Source organism: Poecile atricapillus, chromosome 2, assembly GCF_030490865.1.
Source record: "Poecile atricapillus isolate bPoeAtr1 chromosome 2, bPoeAtr1.hap1, whole genome shotgun sequence".
NCBI classification, from domain to species: Eukaryota; Metazoa; Chordata; class Aves; order Passeriformes; family Paridae; genus Poecile; species Poecile atricapillus.
Genome location: NC_081250.1, coordinates 35,722,878 through 35,746,723, shown reverse-complemented (window position 1 = coordinate 35,746,723; position 23,846 = coordinate 35,722,878). Strand labels below are relative to the sequence as shown.

At 38.1% G+C, this 23,846-nt stretch overlaps 1 protein-coding gene across 2 annotated transcripts in view; it reads left to right on the top strand.

Moving 5' to 3' along the window:
• Positions 1-23,846, top strand: part of RFTN1 (raftlin, lipid raft linker 1) — a 96,507-nt gene that overhangs the window by 56,028 nt on the left and 16,633 nt on the right. Inside the window, exons 5-7 of one of the 2 annotated variants that reach the window (XM_058833288.1) lie at positions 9,235-9,658; positions 13,868-14,071; positions 22,490-22,605. In XM_058833288.1, the coding sequence (XP_058689271.1) occupies positions 9,235-9,658; positions 13,868-14,071; positions 22,490-22,605 (744 nt within the window). The remainder of the gene's footprint in view (positions 1-9,234; positions 9,659-13,867; positions 14,072-22,489; positions 22,606-23,846) is intronic. The other variant, XM_058833287.1, reaches the window with a different exon arrangement.

The window sequence follows — 23,846 nt, the reverse complement described above, 5'->3', positions numbered from 1 at the left end:
GTGTGAAGAACTCTCATCCTGCATTGCTGAAATGATCTACTGTATTTGATCCCTCTTGACAGTTTTATGGAAAAGTAAATGTTACCAGGAATAAAACTGGCATTAGGTATTAGTATGTTTCAAATGTTAGTTTATGCACTGGAAATTGATATGCATTGCTAAATTGTAGTTGCATTCTGAATTCTGTCTGCTTCTGAGAGACAAGACATTTCTTAGAGTGGTTTGATGCCTCAGCCCCGTTACCTGCCCTCTCCGCTGGAGGGAGCCTCAGGCAGGAGACTGGCTTAGTGGTTGGATAAGGAACTGCTACACCCCCTGAAAAACTACAGGTCACTCTCACTGCATGTGTCTACTTTGGTGACTGAATTAAAATACTGAGACCTTTCTTTTCCTGCTCTCTTGAGATTTTTCCCTTCCATTGATCTGTAGCTGTTTCAGAGTTTTCAGAATTAATGCTATCTTAGTTCATGTGCGTTGCTGTCTGGAGAGTCATCTGTGTTACTGTTCCAATTGGTGAAAAGTTTTTGTGTTAGTGTTGCTCTTAAAAGACAGCTTAATTCTCCAGCTTCTTTTAAGTTGCAAGATAGAGTCAGGCTTGAAGTATTTAGGAGGATTTCTGTTTCTCCTCTAAAATAATGGCTAAATACTTACAGAAATTTTCAAGAGCTTTTAAAATCTTTTCCGTAGATGTTTGTAGTCAAGGGAGTGATTCACTTATTTTCTACATATTTACTCACGTCAGAATGAACATTTGTTTTGTGTGATCAAAACAAAGGGCTTCACATACCCATATTTTGTGTGAAAGCAATATGAAATGATTTTGAACTCTCAGCTTTTGAGTTTTTAAATTCTCTTCAGTATCTAATTAGGAAATGGCAAGAGGATGTGGAAGATGAGAAACATATCAATGTCTCCATAATAATATGTAGTTTTATTTTTTTTTGTTAACAGAATGACAAGGAAATGAGAAAACAAAAGTCTGCAAATTCCTAGAAAATAATGAATGTGAGAATTACTGATATTATAATGATTTTACTTATAAGAAGAGGAATAATAAAAAAAATGCTGGGGTTCATATAGCTGTTCCAGAATTTGTCATATTCTTGTCTTTTTTGTTACTTATTCTTCATTGCTTAATCTTTATACTGAGATTTCTTTTTTAGAAGGAACAAAGAGATGCAGCTTATGTGTTCTTAGGAACCACTAGTGTGTTGGTGGATTTCCTGTCTTGGATGCTGCCATCTTACAGGGATCTCTTCTGTGAAGTCTGTGTTTGCTTTGTTGGTACCAGAGGTCCTTAGATGGTTACTGTAATCCTAAGCATTGCTCTTTATTTCATGTATGTTTTAGCTGGTCTGTTCAGAAGTTTCCTACAGGGTGTACAGTCAGAGCAGGTGGCAGTAAAAGAGAAAAGGGGAAAAAATTGAGTCTGTAACACTGCTCAGAGGTTTATTCTTCAAATAAATAAGCAGTTCAGATTTATCTTTGTGGCTAAAAACTGACCCTTCTAGAGTCTTGTTTATTACCTAGGATTATTTACCTAGATGTGATCTCGATCTCTTCTAAAATCATTTCCATCCTTAAAACAAACCCAAAAAATCCCACCACTAAACCTTCACTCTCCAGGGTATTTGCAGGAGAACAATATAACATTATTTCTTTAGTGCATTGTAATGAAAACCATTGCTGAGCACTTAGCTGATAGCTTTGTTTTCTGCATGTTTTCAGTGCAAACAGAGCACATTTTATTTTTTAAGTATTTGGATGTTAGCAGTAGATATGGTCATGAAGCAGAACTTGAAACTCAACATCAATAGTTCAGCTATTTGTAATCTGCTGTGATAATATTTATTAAAGTGCATTTTGTTAACATTTTCTAAGTGTATATATAACAAGAGATGGTAAAAAATAGCATATACTCTATTTTAAACAGCCTGGTGTGAAGGGAAACATCTGTTCCTGCTTAAAGTTCTTTCAACTTGTGTTCTTTTGACTAAGCCCTGTAAGAGTGGTGTTGATACATATCTTCCATGGACATTGCAAAACTATTTTCAGGACTCTCCCAGGAGCCTGGTAGTGCTTTTATAATCCTTTGCCCCCGCCAGCTTTCAGAGTCATCCCCTTGCCCAAGATAAAAATAGATATTATAAAGTATGTAGTTGTTATTCTTAATGATCCTAATTCTGTCTGGTGGGAAAAAAAAAAAACCTTTTTAAAATAACAATAAATATGATAATGTTTTATCCTGTGCTAAAATAAATTACCAGCAAATTGTTCAAATTGTAATCTTGGCTACGAGTAACAGATGGCTTGATGAAACAATGTGATTTTAAAGAAACACTCTTCAAATGATATAAAAATAAATGTAGTATTCCCTGCAAATTAAATGTAAAGCCTGTAATTTTGAGTCTGAATTCCTACTTTTTGAAATACCCCTGTTGTCCTGAACCTTTTTATTTGTCTGCTTTCACTGCCAAGAACAGAGATGGACTAAAATCATTCACATAGAATCACATTATTGCTAGTTACTAAAATAGTTCTTAGATACAACTAAATCAATCAACTAAATGCCTCTGTAAATCTTTATTTTCCCCTTGCTTATGTTCACCAATTAGTGTAGGAGTATTCCTGCACAGAAAATGGTCTGCATTTTGAAAATCCCAGTTCTCTACAGCAAGAGCTTGGGACAGAATTTTTACAGACTTATTTTTAAAGTGAATGTCAGATATTTGGGTTGAGTGAGCGTAGCTGGCTGCTCTCTTGCAGTTGTTCCTAAGTCTGAAACAAATTGTAGGGAATAAATCTTAAATTATGTGAATCATTTAAAGACTTTTTTTCAGAGTTAGGAGAAGAGTTGGGAGTATGCAGGTATATACATATGGCTTTTGGACAAATACCACACTCACTGAATCTTTGTAGTGTGTGGCCAGCAGTGTTCCCTCTTTGCCTTCAGCGAAGGAATGGGTGCTAAAAGGAGATGATTTGAGAAGAATCAACACACCCGGGACCACAGAGGATGAGACTGGTTTCCAGACCTGTCATCTAATGAAATATGCTGAAAGGAGCAAGTGTACTTGCACCATGTTCCACTGCATGTTTAGCATGATTATGTTGTTCTCAGGAGTGAATACGATGTAACTTGGAGAGGAGTTTCAAGTTGTTAATCTCACCCCTTTCTTGGCTCAAGTAGTAGGAGACGTATAGTTTACTGTAATTTAATATCTCCTGCAGCTCTGCCTTAGGATCCCACCTTCTGTTTCATTCACCACAGCAGGAAGTTGCAGTAGCTCCTTGCTTCACTACATTTCTGCCTGTGCTGTTTGTAGCCTTCAGTTCCCTTCTGCAGAGGCTGCTACCAAGGAACATGTTGTAAAACTGCAGAGCTGCTTTCTTGCTCTGTTCAGAGCCTTGTTCTCCCCCTTGTTCTTGTTCTACTTCTTGTGCCTCTGCCACAATAGCAGTGAGATCTAAAAATGGCAAATCAATGATTTGGGATTATGGCAGCATATTCCAATGCATCCCTCCAGTGTTTTATCCTTTGTGGCCTATTTTGATGTAATTGATAGAAAATGCTTGATAATTTGAAGACTTGAATGCAGACTGGGATTTCACTTTCTAAAATCTATATTTATATTTGCTTCTGTGTATATGAACATGAACTATCTATCTCAAACTCAAAATTTGGTTAATGTAAACTGGAAAAAGTTAAAAATGCATGGGAAGTACAGGCTTAAACAAAGGAGCATTCTAGTCAGAAAGGTTTCGAAATCTGCAAGCAGTGAAACAGCACAGAGTAATAGGATAGAAAAACCATGAGCAGTTGATGCTTTGCTATTTGGTTAGCAGAGTTATCTCTTTTTTTAAGTCATTAGAAATGCAAAAATACCAAAGTTTCAAAAGTTTTGAGTTCATATAGAAATAACTAAATCCTCCTTTAGAATGAACATTAGCTAAGCTTATTTGGTTTTAAAATAAGCAGTAAACTCTTGATGACTATTCTTGTCTTCTAAGGAAGGAGCATGTGAGACCTACGGAAAATGTAAGAGGCATACTGAAAGCCTGTCTTAATTTTAAACATCTGTTTCCATAAATGAGCAAACTAGGAGGGGGATGTGCAATATTTATGATGAAACATGTTCTACTAAATATTAATGAAGGAGGACAGAGTTGGAAGACTGTAGTCTTGAGCATACTTTTCCAGTTCCAGCTCCTGGCATGCAGTACATAGCATTCTCCTCAAACCACAAGATCGTGGTTTTTGCATGAAGATCCTTGGTGCGTGCTGTCTGTTTTCAAAGGAGATTTGCCTGAATCCTAAGAGGAAGGTAGAGAAATGCACTGATCTGCTTTCTGGTGCGCACTCGGACACCTAATGTTCTTTTAATAGTTTAAAAGTTTCTTTTAAAGTTCTTTAAAAAACAACAACTAAATAAACGGACAAACAAGCCTTTCTTTTAATGATTGAGACAGTTCATACTTGGTTTAAATAGACAGCTCTGAGCAAAATTAACCAGCTATTGTTTCCAAGGCCATATGTTTGGCCGTCAGTAGGATTAAGTAGCAGTCTTTCCCAAAGTTCACAGCAGAGCTAACTAAATGCATCTGACCGTCAGAAAATCAGTTCCTTGTTCCTGGAAAACGTCCTTTCTCTAAGAGCAGTTTTGATACGTGTGCTCTTTATACATTGTTTCTGGGTTTCTACCAAATTCATTCAGTACCTTGTTATATAATGAACCATCTAGCAAACCTATTAATTAAATGTTCAGTCCTAGTGCCTAAGTTTTGAGGGTGTTTTTGTTTCCAGGTCATCAGAAAGTGTAAGCCTTGAGACCATTTAGGACCGCTGTAAACTCAAGTGCCTTGATGACAGTAAAACTGCTTTTTCTCTGGACACATCTCAAAAATGTCCAGCTCTTAGCATTAAAGAGTTAGAAATTCCTAACACTTACTAAATAATTTGTTTGAAATTCTTATCTGGGAGAAATCCTCATTATTAAATTGCTGTGTGTTGTTTCACATTTTTATTTATTTTGGTGGAATACTACCCTGAGCTTACTGGAAGTGTTTGATTTTCTGTCTGCCATCCCATGGGGATGTGATCAGGATCTCCTTATAAGCAATTGCTGAAGCTGACAAAAGTGTAGGATTCTGTTCAGCATGGGATCTATATCCTTGAGTTTCCATATTATAAGAGTACCATCATGCTTGCAGTCAATAGGAGATTATAATGGAGCTGACAATGGAACAAGAAACACAGAATCATATACATTATGTGGGCTGTACAATGGACTTGCCAAATGTCTTTATTCAAAATAGATTTGAAAAGAGAACCTGTGTGTGACTGTTCAAAATGAGCTTTTGAACATGGGTTCTCACATGACTGTGAGAGTCAGAGTTTTACAGAGTAAAACAAATACTTTCCAGAAAAGAGGATTTCATCATTCAGCCATGCTGTTGCCAGGCATGGTTTTACAGATCTTTAATTTAGACTGTGAGCCATTTTCTAATTAGGATAGGGAACCTTCAAGAGAAACAGAAATATTTAAAAAGATGGGACATAAATTTGCTAGGTCAGTGTAATATTTAGTGACACTGCTTTGTGCTGCTGATGGCTCCTTTTCTTCCAAATGCAGTACAAAAATAGCGGTCAGGCAGTTCTGAAATAAACAATAACACTTCCCAAATGTTAAGAATGTTAACACAAGTGCCCCAGCTAAAATTCAATTAAGGTAGTGACATCAGGGTTGGACACGGTGCTTGTTCGTATTCCTTCTGAAGTTCGTGGGAGATTTGATATTTATTTCACAGACAGCGAAGGCTAAATCTGTCATTTTTTTTCCCCCTCAGGGAAAATGCCAGGTTTCTAATCAAGCAAATTATAGGGATGACATTAAATTCTTTAACTGCCTTGGCCCTCTGTACACATGAAATTTCACCCCCTTCTTTAAGCAGATTCTATTTTTAAACTGCCATAAATCCAATTTGTTGCAAGCCAGTTGCAAATAAATTTGGATGTACCCACTTGGGGGTTAATCCAGATTGAAATAAATGAGTTAAGTTCTGCTTCTGTGGTTGAACAATAACGTCTTTTGTGATGGAGATCTGGTCTTGTATTCGTGGTTAATATCATCCAAGCCGCACTTTATGAGGCAATGAAAATGTCTCTATTCCCATCTGAGGAAAGAACCAAAGAATTTTTTAAAAAAAATTTCGTTGGAATTTCCCTTTTCAGAATTTCCCAAGATGTAAAGGGCAAGTGTATAGTATATGTGAAGTATAAAAATTGTCATAAAACAGTTGAAGTTAGTATTGATCACCTAGAGTAAGGGCATGTTAAATTTAGATTTTTTTCTGATGTGAAAAGCGGTAGAGATGTAGTTGTTTTCATGTTTTTTTCCTTTCATTTAGTAATACGATGCAGTGTGACACAGACCTTTGTTAGTGCTCTATACTGGCACATAAAGACAAGTAATTGTGTTATTTATCTGATCTGGAATATGTCTTGGGTGACCCTGTCCAAGTAGCATCATGTTCTTCCCATTCACTTCAGCTTTACCCCTTCTTTCTCCCATACTTAGCCTTCTTACTGATTCCCAGCACTGCATCTGCTGAGATATTTTCCCAGAAGGCTGTGACAGACATAACTGTCTGTGTGTACCAGCGCAGGATGCTGCAAGAGGGTCCAAAACCTGCAGGTGGCTTGCAGAAACCTTCTGTCCTGTGTATCTCATGGGCACAACCTCTCCAGTTACTGAGGTGTGGGTTTGGTTTTGTGGGGGTTTGTTTGTTTTGCCTTTTTAAAAAAAAAAATAATCGTATATTCAATCTTTGAAATACAGGAAACAGAAAATATGATTCTACTGGATGGCATGATTCAGTCTGGATGTGAAGGCAACTAAAATTTCATAAAATTTAAGCTCTCAGCAGGATCCTGAAAAACAAATGACCATTGTAGTTTGAATATGTTCAGCCTTTACACTTTCTGATGAAAGCTAGCTTCTTCATGGTTTTCTGAAAAGTTGAGAGACTTTGTGTCTGCTGATACATCACTTTCCTGTTCTGCAGTTTGCATCACACTTTTGATGTAGCATTTCCTGCTACGTTGGCTTTATTGAGAATAATGAGGTGCTTGGTTTTGCCATATGTCATTGGGAAAATTTGAAATACATGTTTAAATAAGATTTTGTGTTCTGTAGTGTACAGTATTAACTTTGTTGGGAGAGAAAATACAAATTCTTTTTTCCAACCTTCCTGCTAAGCTGTTTGGCCAATACAGGTAAGACTGTAATTTGGTTTTCAATTCCTCATATTTCTGTTCTGAGAACAAGAGCCTCAAAAAAACCACCTCAGCTTCAGGTACTCCTTAGAACAAACACAATTTTTTTGAATAAGCTGAGACTGTAAAACATTGCTACAGTATCCGTGAAAGCTGTTCTCTCTGCTCCTTATCACAGCGTGGGAGTCTGATGTAGATTGACAAGCAGTCTTTATTGACCAGGACCAGTAATATTACCACATATGTACTGTCCTCAAACTCTCTAACAGTTGTGTACTAGTTAGATTTCTATAATTAGCTGCCCTGCAACCTACTAAACAAATGTAGTGTTGTGTCTGTACATGAGTGAGAAGAGATTAAATGAATTTGTAACTGTAACACTAACTATATAAAAAAGTATTAATCAAGTTACAGTGGGCCATTGAGCACATTATCAATGCATCTGTCATTGATACTGACTTAAACCTTCCTGAGCAAAGTAAAAGCTAACTTTCTTTGTAGACAGATACCCTTTTGGCCAGGATACTGCTAATGGTATTTTTATTGTCCGTTCAGCAATGAGCTTTACTTAAGTCAGCATCCCATGTTTCCCAGGCTAAACACCTGTGAAGACCATTGCCTTGTTTCCTGGAGGCCTCTGTTTAAATTCCTGTGATCATGAAATGAAGTTAATTTAACATGGAAAATATAATAGTGGTTTGAAAGAGGAAGTTCTTGTTGATCAGGCATCATCTGTAGGTTTGTGCATTTAGAGCAGTAACATGTTACCAGGAAGTAAATGATTCATTAAAAAACAGTGTGTAGAGAGTATGCAGAAATGAGCTTCCTGTTAAATTTGGAAAAGGTACAAGATTCTTCCTTTTTACTTGCTACTGAAAAAAGTCCCACTGAACTGTTTTTCCTAAGTTCATGCTATCTTGAGCATAGGCAAAGAATTTAGACACTAACTCTGTGTAATTCTGTGTTATGCAGACAAAGTGAAATTATTTCTCCATTCTCAAGGCATTTAATTTTGAAAGATTTTTTTGTATTTCAACTTTACATTATGTGAAGAGTATACATTAAACGGAAGCCTTTTCGTTTTGGTGAATGATTTTGATAAATGAAGCAGTAGACACTCATATGTTTTCACAGAAGTCTGTCTCACACTTGTACTTCTCCTGGTTTTGAGGAGTGTGAGGCTGATGACTCCATAGTGCCGAGTCTGCCTGAAAGAGATTCCTCTTTCTGCTTCATCTCAAACCTTCGTTAGCTAATGCTGGCTTCATCTAATTGTCATTACTACTAGCCCATTGTATTTTTTCTTAGGATCTTTTGTGATCTGATTCCTTCATTTTCCTCCTTTACCTGAAGCATAAAGGATTAATGATGAAGCCTTTTAATTTCCTTTTTCTTCTTCTTAGCTCATGTCTCAGTGTCTTTTTCTATTCTGAGTTCTGTATCTTCCCCAAAGTGGTGTATTAAAATAGCTTTGCTTTTATGCTCATTATGTGAAAGTTTGCCATTTGTGTCTCAATGTAAAATAGGACAAACAACAACTGTTGTTATTAAATTAATAAGCTTTTCTTTGCATAAATGTCATAATCACACACCTAATTCAGCAGAAGACATTATAAGTCTCCAATTTCTCAAGGTCAATACAAAAATATTTTTGTAAGAAATAACACTTCTGGTATTTTATTAAAAATAAGCTTTATCTTTTGTGAAGAAATATGTAGACATTTTCTCTTTTTTCCTTCCCTCCCCCATTTTCACATTGTATCAGATGGTTTGGGTAACTTTTCATCCTGCCTCTTTAGAATGTACCTTTTTATATAAATGCAACATGACAATTTCTAGTGGTAGTGGACAAAAGTAGCAAAATTACATGCTTGCTGCCTTGAAGGGTGTTATTTTCTGTGTTTCTATTTAGCTAAGACAGCTTGACAGTTAAAAATCTAATCTTCTTCAACTTGTAGATTCAAGATGCTGCAAGTCAAGGCTTGAAATTTGTTGGAATTATACCTCAGTACCATTCCAGAAAGAGCTGCCTTGTCAGTGCCTCCCTGACACCTGCCAGTAACAACTCTGTGCAATCAAGAGATAATAAAAATGTATCAAATTACCCCGAGGATCATGCTTCACCGGATGGCGAGAAAATAGACAGCACTGATGGATGCAGTACTCCAACACAGAGTGAGCAAAGTGCTGACCATAGTGCCACATCCAGAGAGGGCTGTAGAGGTGAAGGACAGGCTACTGAGGAGCTGAATTCCAAGTCTGTGAAGGGAAGTGAAGAACAGTCTCAACATGAGAACTCAAGTGTGAGAGAAGCAGCAGACAAGACGAATGGACTCGCAGAGAATGAAACGCCAGCACGATGTTTAAAACCACTTACTGGCAGTAAGTACTGTAGTGACCTTTTGTACATAAAAGCTAAGTTAAAATGGCCTCAATTACATTCCCAGCTCCTTTGCGGGGTGGGGATGCAGGGGGGACATTGCCACTGAGATAGTGAAGAAAAGATGCCCCAAATGAGCCACTTAACCTGATTTCAGCATGGATACACAGTTCACTGCAACTGAGCAGGAGTCAGGTGGCAAAGGAAGAGATGATATAAGCAGGTGCAGCTTTGTTATGGCCCATATGTATGCCTGATTGTGAAGACTTATTTTTGTCTGCTGTTCAGCTGAATTGGTTCATTTCTGTATTTGTTGCCATACCCTCAGAGCTCTTGATCTTTGTGTCCTTTTTGTCTGTTTGAATAAAAAGCCCTGTTAATCTGCCTGACAAGCTTTTGCAGCCATAAAAGGAATAATTCACAAAGACATATCACAGCCCCTTTGTAGCAGGTGAACAGATAGCTGGAATTAAACCACCTCAGGAACAGCATGAATATATGTGATCTGGACTCTGAAGTCTCCTAGTATCCTACGGTCAGTGTGGGAGTCAGTGCTCCAGTCAGAACTGTAATTACTGGAAAACAGCAGTTATTTTTGTTAATGACTCATGTTTGCTAATTCATAATAAAAATTTGGTAATGGGACTGATAATAATTTGCCTTCCAGTTATCCTTTTTTTTAAAGATTTCTACCCATATTCTAGTTTTATTTCTTTAATTTCTTTGACATATTTTTCCTCAGGCGGGCTTTCCACTTTTTAAATGTCATTTTATGCCATCAAAGGCCACAAGTCTCAGCTGAGGTCTAAAATACCCTCCGTAAGGTGTTTGTTACTCAAAGGTTACTTCTGTAAGTAAGAACTATAGATCAAAATAGGATGTAGACCAGAGCAATTTGGAAAACTGAAAGGAAAAATATTCTTGCTCCATTTCCAGTTTAAGCCTCAAAATACATTTCTATGTTTGTTTAAATCCAAGAAATCCATGTTTACACTCATTTCTCTTACTGCTTTCCTTAATTTCCTTACAGGTTACAAATCTATGGAGGGGGAATGTGGGTGGAATTTCTAAAGCTGGTGCTGTCCTTGACTTTAATTTATCACTATTCTCTAAGACTTTACATAGATTCAGCCACAATCCTACCCTTTTGGGAATTTCTTATGTAGGACCCAGAATGACTTTGCGTTGTACACCTTGGATTATTGCCTTGGTTTCCATTGCCGTTTGGTGTAATTAGCTTTCAGATCCAATTTGGACCACAGAGTAACCTTCCAACATACTTTCTTCAGCTTTTATTGGGCAAGGGGGCACCCAAATTGGGTCAAAGCATAGCTGTTGTTTGAACAATCTCTTGTCTACAGCCTTAGAGATGGGTTGTCCCAAAACTATAATTTTACACATAAAACTTCTTTTAGTTTTTTAGTTAAAAATTAGTTATGTGCAAGTCTAACCAGATCAGTTCTCTTTTTTATATGCTATCTTTGAGAGAGTTAACTTAGCACATTTAATCATCTCTTTGATGCTATTCCTCTCCTTACTGAACATTGAAATTCTTTTGCTACAAGTAACCATGTTCTTAATATTTCTGCATAATGTGAAGCTGATCACCTCCCGTCTTCCCCATTTTTGTCTGTAACACCTCAGGATTGCTGCTTCTTTGCCAGAAAAGAGGCTTTATTTTAAAAATGTATTTAGCTTCCTCAGTTATCTTTCTTTGAGTGCTTTTTTGCTTTATTTTTCATGCATTTTTTAAATTGCTGAGCTATGCAAATACTTTCCAAGACTGAAGGTCTGAGAAGGCAGTTTTATGTGGTAGCTCATCTAAAGTAGAATTTTTCCAAATCCTATACAACACTGCTGATTTCTTTATTACTCTTGAATGAATTTTTGTTATTACAGCACTCCCTTTTCCTCCCATGGAAAATGTATTTCAATTTTTGGCACCAGTTCTCCATCCTTCCTTGGGAGTGTGAAGACTGAAAGCATCAGGTGGTTGTTTTTTTTTCCTACGTATTCCATAGGAAGTTACCACTCTTGAACTGCTTCTCCTCTACATGAAACTTCAGGAAAAAAAATTAATATTCCTTACTATTTGTGGGGTCTTAAATATGCTCTTTATTTTGGGTTTTATACTATTCAAGTATTATTTTTATGCTTCTTCACTTGATTCCTGAATGTTTTGTAGTGCACATTCACTTCCCCCATTTTTAAAAGGCTTTTCAGTGCAATGTTGAAAAATATTTGCCTGTGAACAAGGCACAGATATTCCCATAGTATGTCCAAAAGTTCTGTGTTAACTTAGAACCAAACTGAAGGGTGTCTTCGGCCATGCTTGAGGATTTGGAGTCACTGGTGAAAACTCGTCAGTAGTGACTTGGGTTAGACAACACATTCCACTAGACCTGGTTGTCCAGGGAGGGAGCAGTCATAACTCTCCCGAGCAGTCTGTTCCGGGGCCTCATCACCCTTACCATGAAGAATTTCTCCCTAATATCTAAGCTAACCCTGCCCTCTTTCAGTCTGAAGCCATCACCCTATGCCCTATCATTATATGCCCGGTAAAAAGTCTCTCTTCAGCTCTCTTATAGGCTCCCTTGGAAGGTTGCTCTGAGGTCTTTCCAGGCTGAACAGCCCAAATTTTCTTAGCCTTTCCTCATAGGAAAGGTGGCTCATTCCTCTAACCATCTTCATGGCCTCCTATGGTCTTTCCTGTGCCGGGAGCCTAGAGCAGGACGCAATACTGTAGGTGGGGTCTCACCAGAGCAGAGCAGAGGGGCAGAATCCCTCCCTTGCCCTGCTGCCCACGCTGCTTTGGATGCAGCCTAGGATAGGATTGGATCTCAGGGCTGTGAACACACATTGCTGGGTCATGTCCAGCTTCTCATATCAGTGACTTAGTACATACCAGAAAGATCTCCTTTTCCAACAAAAGATTCTTCTGGGGGTCAGAATCAAAATTATGAGAGAGGCATTCTACCTATGCTCTTCTGAGCTAGGATTATCATAATTTCATTCTTTCTAAACATATGGTAAACAGCAAAAGGATTCACATTAATGTTTATTCCTTTCTACTCTGCTTAAAATATAGTTCATGTCTGACCGAGATCATTGGGTCTCTTCTCATGTTGGTTATGAGCTTCCAGCTCTTCTCTTCAAGTGCTGCCAGCCTGTTTCTGAGCATCTCCCTCCTGATATCTTTTTCAGCTTATACACTGCTTCTTACTCAGTGATGTTTGTTAGAGAACAATCTTAACATTTCTCTTGCCATCTCTTTCTTTACTTTTGCTTGAGGTTAGAACCTAATAGCTTGGAAACAAGAATAGCTTATTGAGTGAAGGAATTTAATATCTTTACCTTTCATATTAATATATTTGGGGAGAATTTTTCGCATTTGGAAGTCAATAGAAATTCTACTGTTGATTTACGTGTCCATTAATAAGTAAAATGATAGTGTCCAAAATATTTTAATTGGTTATTTTAATTATGGCTGTACTCTTCTGATAAGGATATCTGCTTTTAAAGTTAATTCCAGTTTAGGGCTGTGAAAGCTCAGCTTTGCTGTCAGCAATGACTTTTTTGCCTGTAGTGACTACTCCTAAAATATACTGGAGGAGATATGGAAAAGAGTCTAGAAGATGTTCTAATTTTTAAGTCCCTTCACAATTCCATTTTTAAAATTCATTTGCTGTTGTGATAATGTCTCACCTTTGTTCAGATCCAGAGTAAATCACAAAGCAGCTATCAGAGTCTCTACATGAGTGATTCATTGCATTCATTCTTGAGATGAGACTGCCATTGGCTTGTTCCACACTTTTTTGTCATCAAAACCAGGTTATTTAATACTTTAATAGATGTGATCTGCAGAATGCAATTCCTTCTAAATTTGCAGTTAGATTTCATGTTTGAACTGGTGATTCCCATAAAGGAATGTTGCATTAGTACTCAGGTATTACTGTCTTTAAATGTTTTATTATCAACAGTGAATCCATTGTGAGTAAGAAATACTGTAAAAGCAAACAAAATACTGTATTGGGTCTTGAGAGAGTCTATGTTGGACTGCAGAAACATATTAAGGAGATAACCACATCCCAAAGAATTTTTTGCAGTTGCACAGTGTAATTAGGCAAGGGCAAACAGTGGGTTATGCATTGTTTTAACTGAAATTTTATGATAAGGTTGTTGAATTATTCCATTTTTTTACTCTTTGGTAGCAGCAGAGATCTTCGCTCTCTTCAACAAGCCCAAAACCCCACAAAAATGCAGCCAGTATTATACAGTGACTATCCCTATGAGGATCTCCAGGAATGGGCAGACTGTCAACAGCTTAGAAGCAAATTGGCTGGAGCACATGACAGATCACTTCAGGAAAGGAGGCTCATTGGTAAACGCCATCTTCAGCCTTGGAATGGTAAATGGTATGGAAATTACAGAAAGCATTATGCTGTGATTGTTTTCCTCTCTCCTTTAATAGAGGTCATTGTCTTTGAAGAGAAGATATTTGGGAGGTACTTTAATATAGACTTGGGGCAGATTTGTAATAGATCAGCCTCTTTCAGTGAAATGAAGTGGAAGTACAGAAAATATTTTGGCATTTGAATAAGGAAAACAGATCATGTATTATATTTTATAAACATACTAGAGATTATTTTGTAATTGCAGAAATATACAGAGTTAATTAGCAGTACCAAGTAAAATGAATTAAACTAATAAGATTGCAAAACAGATGACATAAATAGAAGGTTGACTTTGCTGTCATCCTGCATCTGGCTTTGATTGCAGGTCAGTGCAAGGACTTGAGTTTTATCTGGCCAACAAGAAGTTAATTCCAGTTCTTGCAGAGACCCTTTCCACCTGGATGGCACAGTTTTACAAAATTGTCTTTATGTTTGTTTCATCTTAGCTATGAGTTATGGATAAATGTTGGTTTTAATTTAATAAGATTAAAAATCCTAGATTTTTGCATGTTGTGGAAGAGTGGCACTGGGTCCAGCATAGTACTGTAGCCAGTCTGTACCACAGTCATGGCCATCATGGCAAGCCTGGTGTACAGGGAAGGACTTGGTTACACAGATCCAAGAGACAAAACCTAGGAACCATGAGAACAGTTGAAGAGAAGTACTTGAACATAAAAATGTTGAAGTTGCAGCAGGATTAATTTTATTGGAAAATTTTGTATACTTCATGGTTAAAGTGCTTATGGCTGAATCTTTCACCTAATTTTGGTTTGATTTGCATTTTTCTAAAGGAATGTGGTAAGGAATGTGATTGCAGATTCCTACTAAAATTAGTTGGTTTATGCCTCAAAATTATAGGGGAGCTGCTTCCAGAGCATCTTCTTACTGTTGGTCTGAATTCTAGAACCCAGGATAAAACAAAGGAATATGACTCAGTTCTGGTAAAAGTCAATCAGGAAATTAACAGGCAATCCTAATTTTTCATTTTACAAACAAGTACCTAAAAAAAAAAAAGGAAGGTCTAAAGTTCAGCTGATGGAATGCTTTCACACAGCTTCCTGGAAAGCCTTGTAATTGCTAGTTAACTTGCTTAAAAACAAATGGTCATTTACTTTATGTATATAAATTGCACAGAGGCAAAGCTAATTGGCTCTATCAGGCTCAGTTATCAGACTCTGTGTTTTGAAATAAAATCTGCTTGTCAGTTCACTCTAAAATGTTTTAAACACAGCGTTTTTCCACTATTCAAACTTTGCGAGTTCATTTACATAGCAGAGCCCTGTGGGAGGTTCATGTACTTGGATACCAGAGTGAGGAGTGCTGGATGACTGCCTGTGGATGTAGATAAAGCAGGCTTGAATGCTGGCAATAAAGTTTCAACGCAAACAAGACAACAAATTATGTAAAAGTGGAGAGATTCAGGAGTAAGTTAGATTAGTGATGGAAGAAGAACAATTTATAAACATTGTTATTAATGTTTTATATTTACAAACATTGTAAGGAACAGATTTTAGAAATCAGAAAGCTGAAACAAGGTTTCTAAAAGTGTATTATGCTATTAGAAGAACAATTACAAAGAATATATGTGAGTTGCTATTACTTGCAGTTAAATGTTTTATCATTTAAATCCTAAATTTTTTCTGTGCTGCAGAGAAATGGAACAGCTTTTTCACTCATATACCAGTCAGTATCAAACAACACAGGGTAGGGATGAGAGAAGAAGTAGGGGTCTGAGGGCTTCTCAGCCTTTTAATTTTTTCTGGACTTCTATGGCAGCCTGTCCAGCTCTTCATATCTGGGCTTACTCACTGATTAATCCTCTTCCAAATTAAGGTAGTATCAGCATACTTTCTTTAATTGGCTATATCACGTTTCTTTGTTCTGAGGGCTGGTTTTCTTTTTGGCTTAAAGTATGAATTCATTATTTTGCTTATTAGACATAAAAGCAGGGTTATTATCTTCTTCTTTTCCCCCTTGTCCTTGGAATACCCAATGAAGTGAAGACTTCCAGATTGTCAGTAGTCATAAATCTGTTTCTTCCTTCTGCTAACAGTTTAATAATTAGTCTTTAAAAGAGTTTTAAAGTTCACTGGTAACAATTGTTTCTTTTTGCTTATTGTACTAGATAATTATAAACAGGAATATAACACAATTGCTGATCTCGGTATATAAACCACTCAGAGTTACACCATATATTAAATGTATTCAGATTTTGCTGGTAAGTTAGAAACAGCAGTCTGCTTGGTCCTTGAATGTTCTCATGTTGGAAGGTAGCAGTTATTTATTTAAATTTGCCCTTCAGTTACCTGCTGGTGTTTCTCATCCAGCTCATGGACTTGATAATTCTTCCTGTAGTCCCAGGTGTAAACTGATCCTGCCTCGTGATCTAAAGTGACCATAGGAATTCACCCTTGACCTCTTCTAGTGAGAATGGAGACTGTAACAGCAAGCTACAGATTAGTACCAAATGGAAAGGAAGTAACAGGTGGGGTCTCCTTCTTTCCTGTAACAGCAAGTCTCCAATTGACACTGTGAGGAGGCAGGAAGAGTCAAACCTCTTCAAGGTTATATTTTGATGCCTTAACAGAATAATCACAAGCCTGTTCATCTTCAGTTGAACTGCAGCTCTTTAAGTGCCTAGCATTTTTGTGTTTGTTGTACCATTCTGTCTGTGAATTTTCTGCCTTTCAAACCTAGAAAAAGCCAGCCAACCAGCGAGAAAACATTGACAGTACTTAAACACAAAGCAAATGAAACAAAATGTGAGTTGCTTGGAAGAAGAAAGTAGTCAGGATTTTAAGAGAGTCCGATTGATAGTCTCTGTCATCTGCCTCCGACAGAGACGAGCCAGCGATGCCTTTGGCTGATTATTGTCACCTTAGCCTCTGAAGTACTGGGATTTTTATCATCCATATGGAATTATTTTCTCTGTGTGTACTGAAGGTGAAAAGATGCAGAAGGGGGCCGGAATGCAAATACGAAGCAAAGGCAGACATTCAGGTCACGTGCCCCATAAAGCCATCGAGAGCTAGTTTTCCTCGTTGAGAGCAACAGCAGCCTGAAGGTTAGTTTTCCTAGATAAGGAGAATTTGTTGTTCAAAGACAACAGGGGGAAAATTGTCGCCTGCTAAGACAGCTGTCATGGTAAAGTAAGTAATCTTTTCCCACATACCTCCTGTAAATCAGAAGCAAGAACATCAAAATACGTTTTTGTCAATCGAGCTACATCAAATATTTATACAACCCAGTGAAAATAGCTTTTTGTGCACAGTAGGAAACCTTAATAAAAGATGCAGTGGTAATGGAACATTTTCAGAGGAAAGACATTGATTGTAACCTCTACTTTTGGAGCCTTTTCTTTAAGTAAGAGTGAAGTTCAAGAATAGAGATTGGGAAATGATACTGCAAACAATAATGTCAAAATGTTTTATTAGCACTTCTTACTGCCCTATTGTAAATGGATGAATATTTAGCATTTCTAAGGAACTTTTAAACTCAGGCTATGTTCCAGGAGCTGAATCTTGTTAAACAAGAGATTACCAAAAGAGAATACAACTGCATTAGAATCAGGAAATACTTTACATAGGAAACAGTGAAAACTGGAAAGACCAACTTACCATCTAAAGCTTTAGATGACTGATCTTTGTAGACAGGTTAGGTAACATCCAGCTGAATAAATGTATCTGTAAAATCTGCCCTGAAGGAATCTGTGTATTAGTTGTCACCTTAAAGTGGCAGTATAATCAATGGAAATCTAGGCCTGGACCGATATTGTCAGTAGGATTTGTGTTGTGATCCACCTCATCCTACATGAGGATATGCAAAAGAGATCAGATGCATCTAGACAAGACTGAGATACTTCATGCTTCCTTTGCCTTAGTCTTCACACACACAGGCAAAGGTTGTCCCTATCTTTAATAAAAAAGGCCAGAAGTATAAACCAGGGACCTACAGTGTGGTCAGCCTCATTTCATTTCTGGCTGGATCATTGAGTAGGTCCACTGGGAACTCATAGACACGTGAAGGAGAGGACAGTGATTGGGGACATTCAGCATGAGTTTAACAAGAGTAAAATGTAGTTAAAACTGATTGTCCTCTGTGATAACGATTTGTGGGTGAAGAGAAAGCAGTAGATGTCATTTTGGATGAATTCATCAAGGGAGTTTGGCAGTGACTCCCACAATATTTTTGTATCCAAGATAGGACCATGCAGCCTCGATGGCTAAAAATCTGGTTATGTGGCTAGACTCAGAGAGCCGTGGTTAACTGGTCACAGTTTACCTGAAGTAAAAAGTGGAGTACCACAGAGATCTGTCCTGAGGCCTTTTTGTTAGCACAACAACATTGTTGTGTTTAATAATTTTATTAGTGATGCACAGGAGGCAACGAGGCTTGCTTTTTTCAAATTTGTGGATGATCCCATACTCAGGAGACAGCTGATGTGCCTCAGACCTGGGCTACTGTCCGGAGGAACCTGGGCAGGCTGAAAAGACATACCAGCAGGAGCTGTTTGAAATTTCATGAGGACAAATGTCCTACCTCTGAGAAGGGAGAGGCCTTTTCACTAATCCGTGCTGGGTGCAGCCTGGCTGGGTAGCAGCTCTGTTGAGAGGGCCAGGGGAATTTTAGTAGGCAGCAAGCTGAAGATGAACCATCACTTGACAGAGGATAGCTTTGGGGGACCTAACAGTGCCTTGCAGTGCCTATGAGAAGACAATCAAAAGGGTCGATTCAGGCCCTTGATTGTGGTGTGTGGTGGGAGGATTGGAAAAAGTATACATAAATTAAAATAAGAGAGGTCCTTTTTGGATATAAAAAAACCCACTTTCTCATCATGAAAACAGTCACTCTCTGGAAGAGGCTGCCCAGGAAGTTGTGCCATCTCCATTCTTGGAGATTTTGAAGATGCAACTGGATAAAGCCTTGAGTGGTTGTCTCTGCAGTTGTATTGAATCTGCTTTGAGCATGTGATTGGACTGGAGACCTCCTGAGGTCCCCATCCAGCTCAATTATCGTATGATTCTATGAAACTGTTGGATCAGGTACATCTCACCTAGCAGGCCAGCTCTAGAACATGTGACTATTGACTTAAATTGCCCTTAGATCTAGAGCTCTGTGTGATAAAAGTACTGCAGGCAGACTCAGTGCATCTGGCCATTTCCTTGCCCTTCCTCACCTCTGTGTAAGTTGTCCTGGAATTCCTGCTGATCCTGACATCATAGCCTTTTCTTCAAAACATGACCTTGCTAGCTTTTTCTCTGCTGCATTCTCCTTTCCCCTATTATTCTTAGCATCCCAAATGCTTCACATGCAAAGGAATTAAAAATCTAATTATTCTTTCCTATGCCTCCCTTTTTCTCTGGAAGTGTAGTACATGACATGTAAAAGGTAAAATGTGCAGCCAGGGTGTGAGATGTGAGAATTGGCGGGTGTGCATTCATGGCATGGATGTTTAAAACACTGCGGCACGACAGGTAGAGAGACGAGGTTGGTTCTGGTTGAGAGGGAAATCTCAGTGATTGCCATCAACCGGTTTCTGTAGTTTTTCACTAGCATCACTCTGTTGAACAGACACTGTTCTTTACATTTGCAGCTGTCTTTCTGTCACCATTTTCCCCTTCCAGTTTCCTCATTTTCCACGGGTTTCTTTACTAGCAAAAAAACCCATTAAAAAATCAGTGGATTGTGTGATTGATGGATGTAGCCTTCAACAGTAATCATTGTACTTCCAACAAGAAAGCAAAATCTTAGAATCATTTAGATTGGAAAAGACCTTTAGGATCACAAGTCCAACCATAAACTCAGCACTGCCGAGTGAAGTTTCTTTTGCCTGTAGGGTCTCCTGAGCTCAGCTATTGGTTTCTAAAACATTTCATATGTGCCATCATATTCACATATGTGGAAGCTGTGAATTGCATGAGTGGAATGTGCAGCAGAATGAAACATAAAGGATGATTTACGAGTGAGTGTAAACACACGCCTGCTGATTGTGTTTTGATCACTTATTAATTAGCTGGCAAACACGGGGCTGGGGAGAGCTCAAGCTGCAGTTGTGCCAACAGTGTGACACAGAATTTCATTAAGGGAATTCACAATACAGGAGCAGTGCACTGGGTGCTGTATTAAGCTGCCCTGGTGAGATCTGGATGTCTGTGTCTAGTAGGGATCTGCTTTCAGTCTTAGGTGCTGTCCTGTCATCCCTTCTTTGGAAAATTAAAGGGCTGTTTGTACATTAGCATCCTGAAATAGATTTGGATATGGGTTTGAATGTTGGAATGTGATATTTCACAGAAATTGAGTTGGTTCCCCCTTTGTAGTGTCAGGTCTAACAAAGTGCTGTTTTTGAATGAAATCCAGTAATTAAATCTTGTACCCTTTGGTATATGGCAAGCTTGCTCTCCCTTTGTTTTCAAACCTGTAACCCAGCTTCTTAGTGATCTGGCCTGTTATTTCACAATAAAAATGTCTGTTCTTCTCACTTGGATGAGAAATCTGTCTGGATGACAGGAGTTACTGCTTTGTAGTCCAGCTCATCCACCTTGGAGCAATGTGTAGTCCTGGCTTGCGTAGCTGTGAGGAGTTTTCAGCTCTCTTTATTTTAAATAGAGTTGAAGGAAACCTGCTTGTCAAAACAGTGTGAAAGTAGATGGAGTATTTTTCTTCTTCATTTAGTCTTCCAACAGAATCTCAAGGACAATCCCTAGTAAGTGGTTTACGACGTTTTTCCTTCACAACTGAACAAAAAAAAAAAAAAAAAAAAAAAAAAAAAAAAAAAAAAAAAGAAGCTGTGTTAGTTTAGAGAGAAGTATTTTAATCTCCTGACTAGCAACTTAATGAGTCTACTGCAACAGCAGCGAAAGAGGATAAGGGACTGTGCAAATAGAAGCAGAGGAGTTGTGCACTGACACCTGCAGCAGCAGTCTTGCTGCAGTGTCTGTGTAGACATAAGCCTCCAGATGTAGGAGTCTGGTCTGTTGCAGGCTTTGCCTGCAACAAATTTGTTATTTCCAGATAATAAATTTGATTTAGATCATATAATGACATTGGAAGATGTTGACTGAGATTGTGTCTGCAAGAGGTAAGAAGCCTCTTAATCCTCCTCACTGCTTCCTTTGTGAAAATTGTTTCTGAGTTTGATGTATGTTTTCCCTTGGAGGCAGCGATTCCTTCCTGCTGGCATTTCTTGACCTTGTAACATTCACCAGGAAAGCAGGATGACCCTGATGAAGCACCTAAGCAGGCTTATCCAGAAGACTCCCCTGTCAGTTCAAGAAACTGTCAGTTTGGCATGTGTGACTGCATTTCAAAAACATGTATCATACCAGTTCAAGGAATATAGTGTTGCTAGAAATGTAAGGAAACTATCATGCAAAATACAACATTTGGGGAGGGGATAAGCAAGGTCTTTTATAATCAGTCATACAGGGTAAATATATTGTTCATATTCGAAAGGCTGAAAAAGACGCTTTTTGACAATGTGAGAAGAGTTTTCTCTGTTTGTAAAGAGCACAGTCCTGCTTATTTACAGTTTCCCTAAACATAATTCTATTGTTCCATCAATCAGCTTATTTTAACAAAGAAATACAAGTTTGTTTGTTTGGTTTTTTTCCAGTTATTCTGTTTCTTTTCTGTCATGGAGCTGACAAAACCTAAGCTCTGGAATATGGGAGTGATTGCTGCTTATGGACTGTGTGGCTGAGTTAAAGGAGAAAGTGCTGCTCAAGTAACTTTAAGAGTATGTGTTGTCTGAAAAAAGGCTGAACGTGTAGGGAATGCAAATGAGAACAAAGAGGCACTAAACCAGATGGTCAAAATGCCTTCATAAATTGATTAAATAGTTATGAATGTATCTTTTCTTTCACACTGTTCAGATATGCCAGATCATCCTTGGTCCATGTAGATCACTGTATCTGTAGTGGCTGATCCATATGCAGGGCTCTGACTTGTGTGAATGAATAGATATAGTCACAAGTATCAATATCATAAGTATCATAAAAATAAATCAGCATACCTTCAAAACCTCTTGAAAACAACACATTGACATAATGTATGGTCTTTAGTGTGTTTATAGCTTCAAGTAGTTGAGCAGTACTGCTGAACTGAGGACTGAATTACTGCTCAGAATGGGAAAGCTGTGATTTCTGATGGCAAAGGGTGGAATAGCAGACTGGACAGCAAGGTCTGCTATTAGGGAGTAGGACTGATCTTGAAAGTGCTAGAGGTAAAAGTCTCATTCATTTAATAGAGCTAGACTATCAGAGAATGTCTGTGAACTTTTTAGTAACATCCTTGGAAGAATATGTTATTAATAAATTCAGATGTCTCAGTACACATGGAGTGTCTTCTATAAAGCTTACAGGCAGCCCTGTGTTTTCACAGATTCTTTACATGGGACAATGGATGGAGTATTTCTCTTCGAAGATGTTGCTGTGGAAGACAGTAAAACCACGCAGGGCTATGATGCAATTGTGGTAGAGCAGTGGACTGTCTTGAAGGTATGTGTACAGTGTTTCTTCTTTGACTTTCCTTTCTAAATCAAAACACTCCAAGACTGTGAGGCAGACTCTCATGTACTGATCTGTGCTCCAACAGAATCAGTCAGGCAGCCAAAGTGAAGGGATGCAATGTTAACAGTAATGCCAGTTCACCACACTGGGTTTGTATGACACACTTCTGATCTTGACCTCATGGTTTTTTTTGGAGGGTAGGAAATGTGAGTGACAATAAGCAGTGAAACTCTGGGCTATCTATCTCAAAATTGCAGATGTCTGCTAGATGAACTGTACAGAGGATTTCCATTGGTTGTCAGGGCAACATGATCACACAATTCATTTTAGCATTGCAGTTCTAAAGAAGGCAGCCCTTTAGGTAGGCAGGCTTAGCTGCAGCAGGAAAGCATGGAGAACTGCTTTGGCTCTGTCTGTCCTCCTTCATATGCTGCAAAAACTGCATATTCTGGATAAACCCCTATAGATAAACCACATGTGTCACAACTTGGCCTTCTGCAGATCCAGGTGCCCACGCACATCAATAGAAACAGTGCTTAGGCCAGATTGGTCAGTACCAATCTTCCACAGCAAATTTGATACACACTTCTGAATTTGAAAAGCTGGGCTTAAATTCTTTGTGACTTGAAGCAAAAGTTCTTGTCACTTGAAGCAAAAAGAACATGGGGGAGGAAAAGAAGTATAACTTTTAGAAGGTTTATTTTTGTTCTATCTGATGGCTGCTAGAAATAGATGCTGTGTATCTGTAGAGGCAATACCTGATCATTTCACTTGGAATGTATTGTAAAGGGTGTAAAATCCTTAGAAACATAATCCCTCCTTTTGGCACACACATGGCAGAAGAACAGATTAAGGGAAAATGAGACAGATGCTAGAGTAAGTGTGTAAAATTCCAGAAGACTAAGATGGAGAGTTTTCTTATTAGATGATTATTTTGTAGTGCAGCACGAAATGGCCAAATAGTAATGGCTACAAACAACTTGCAGAACAGTTTAGAGCAGTAATAGCAGTTGTTGCATTAATTATCTTGTTGCTGATGTGTGTCTGAAAAATTATTCCTTTATTGCATTAAATGTTATTCCAGTTATGACAGACCTGACTGTAAATTCTTGTTCATTTTTAGGGTCAAATTGCAGTGTTGCCACTCAGGAACAAGGTTTTGGGGTAATGACAGATGGTTTCATGAGTGCATTAGGTCAGGGCTGATCAAGAAGGCAAATGTTAAGAAG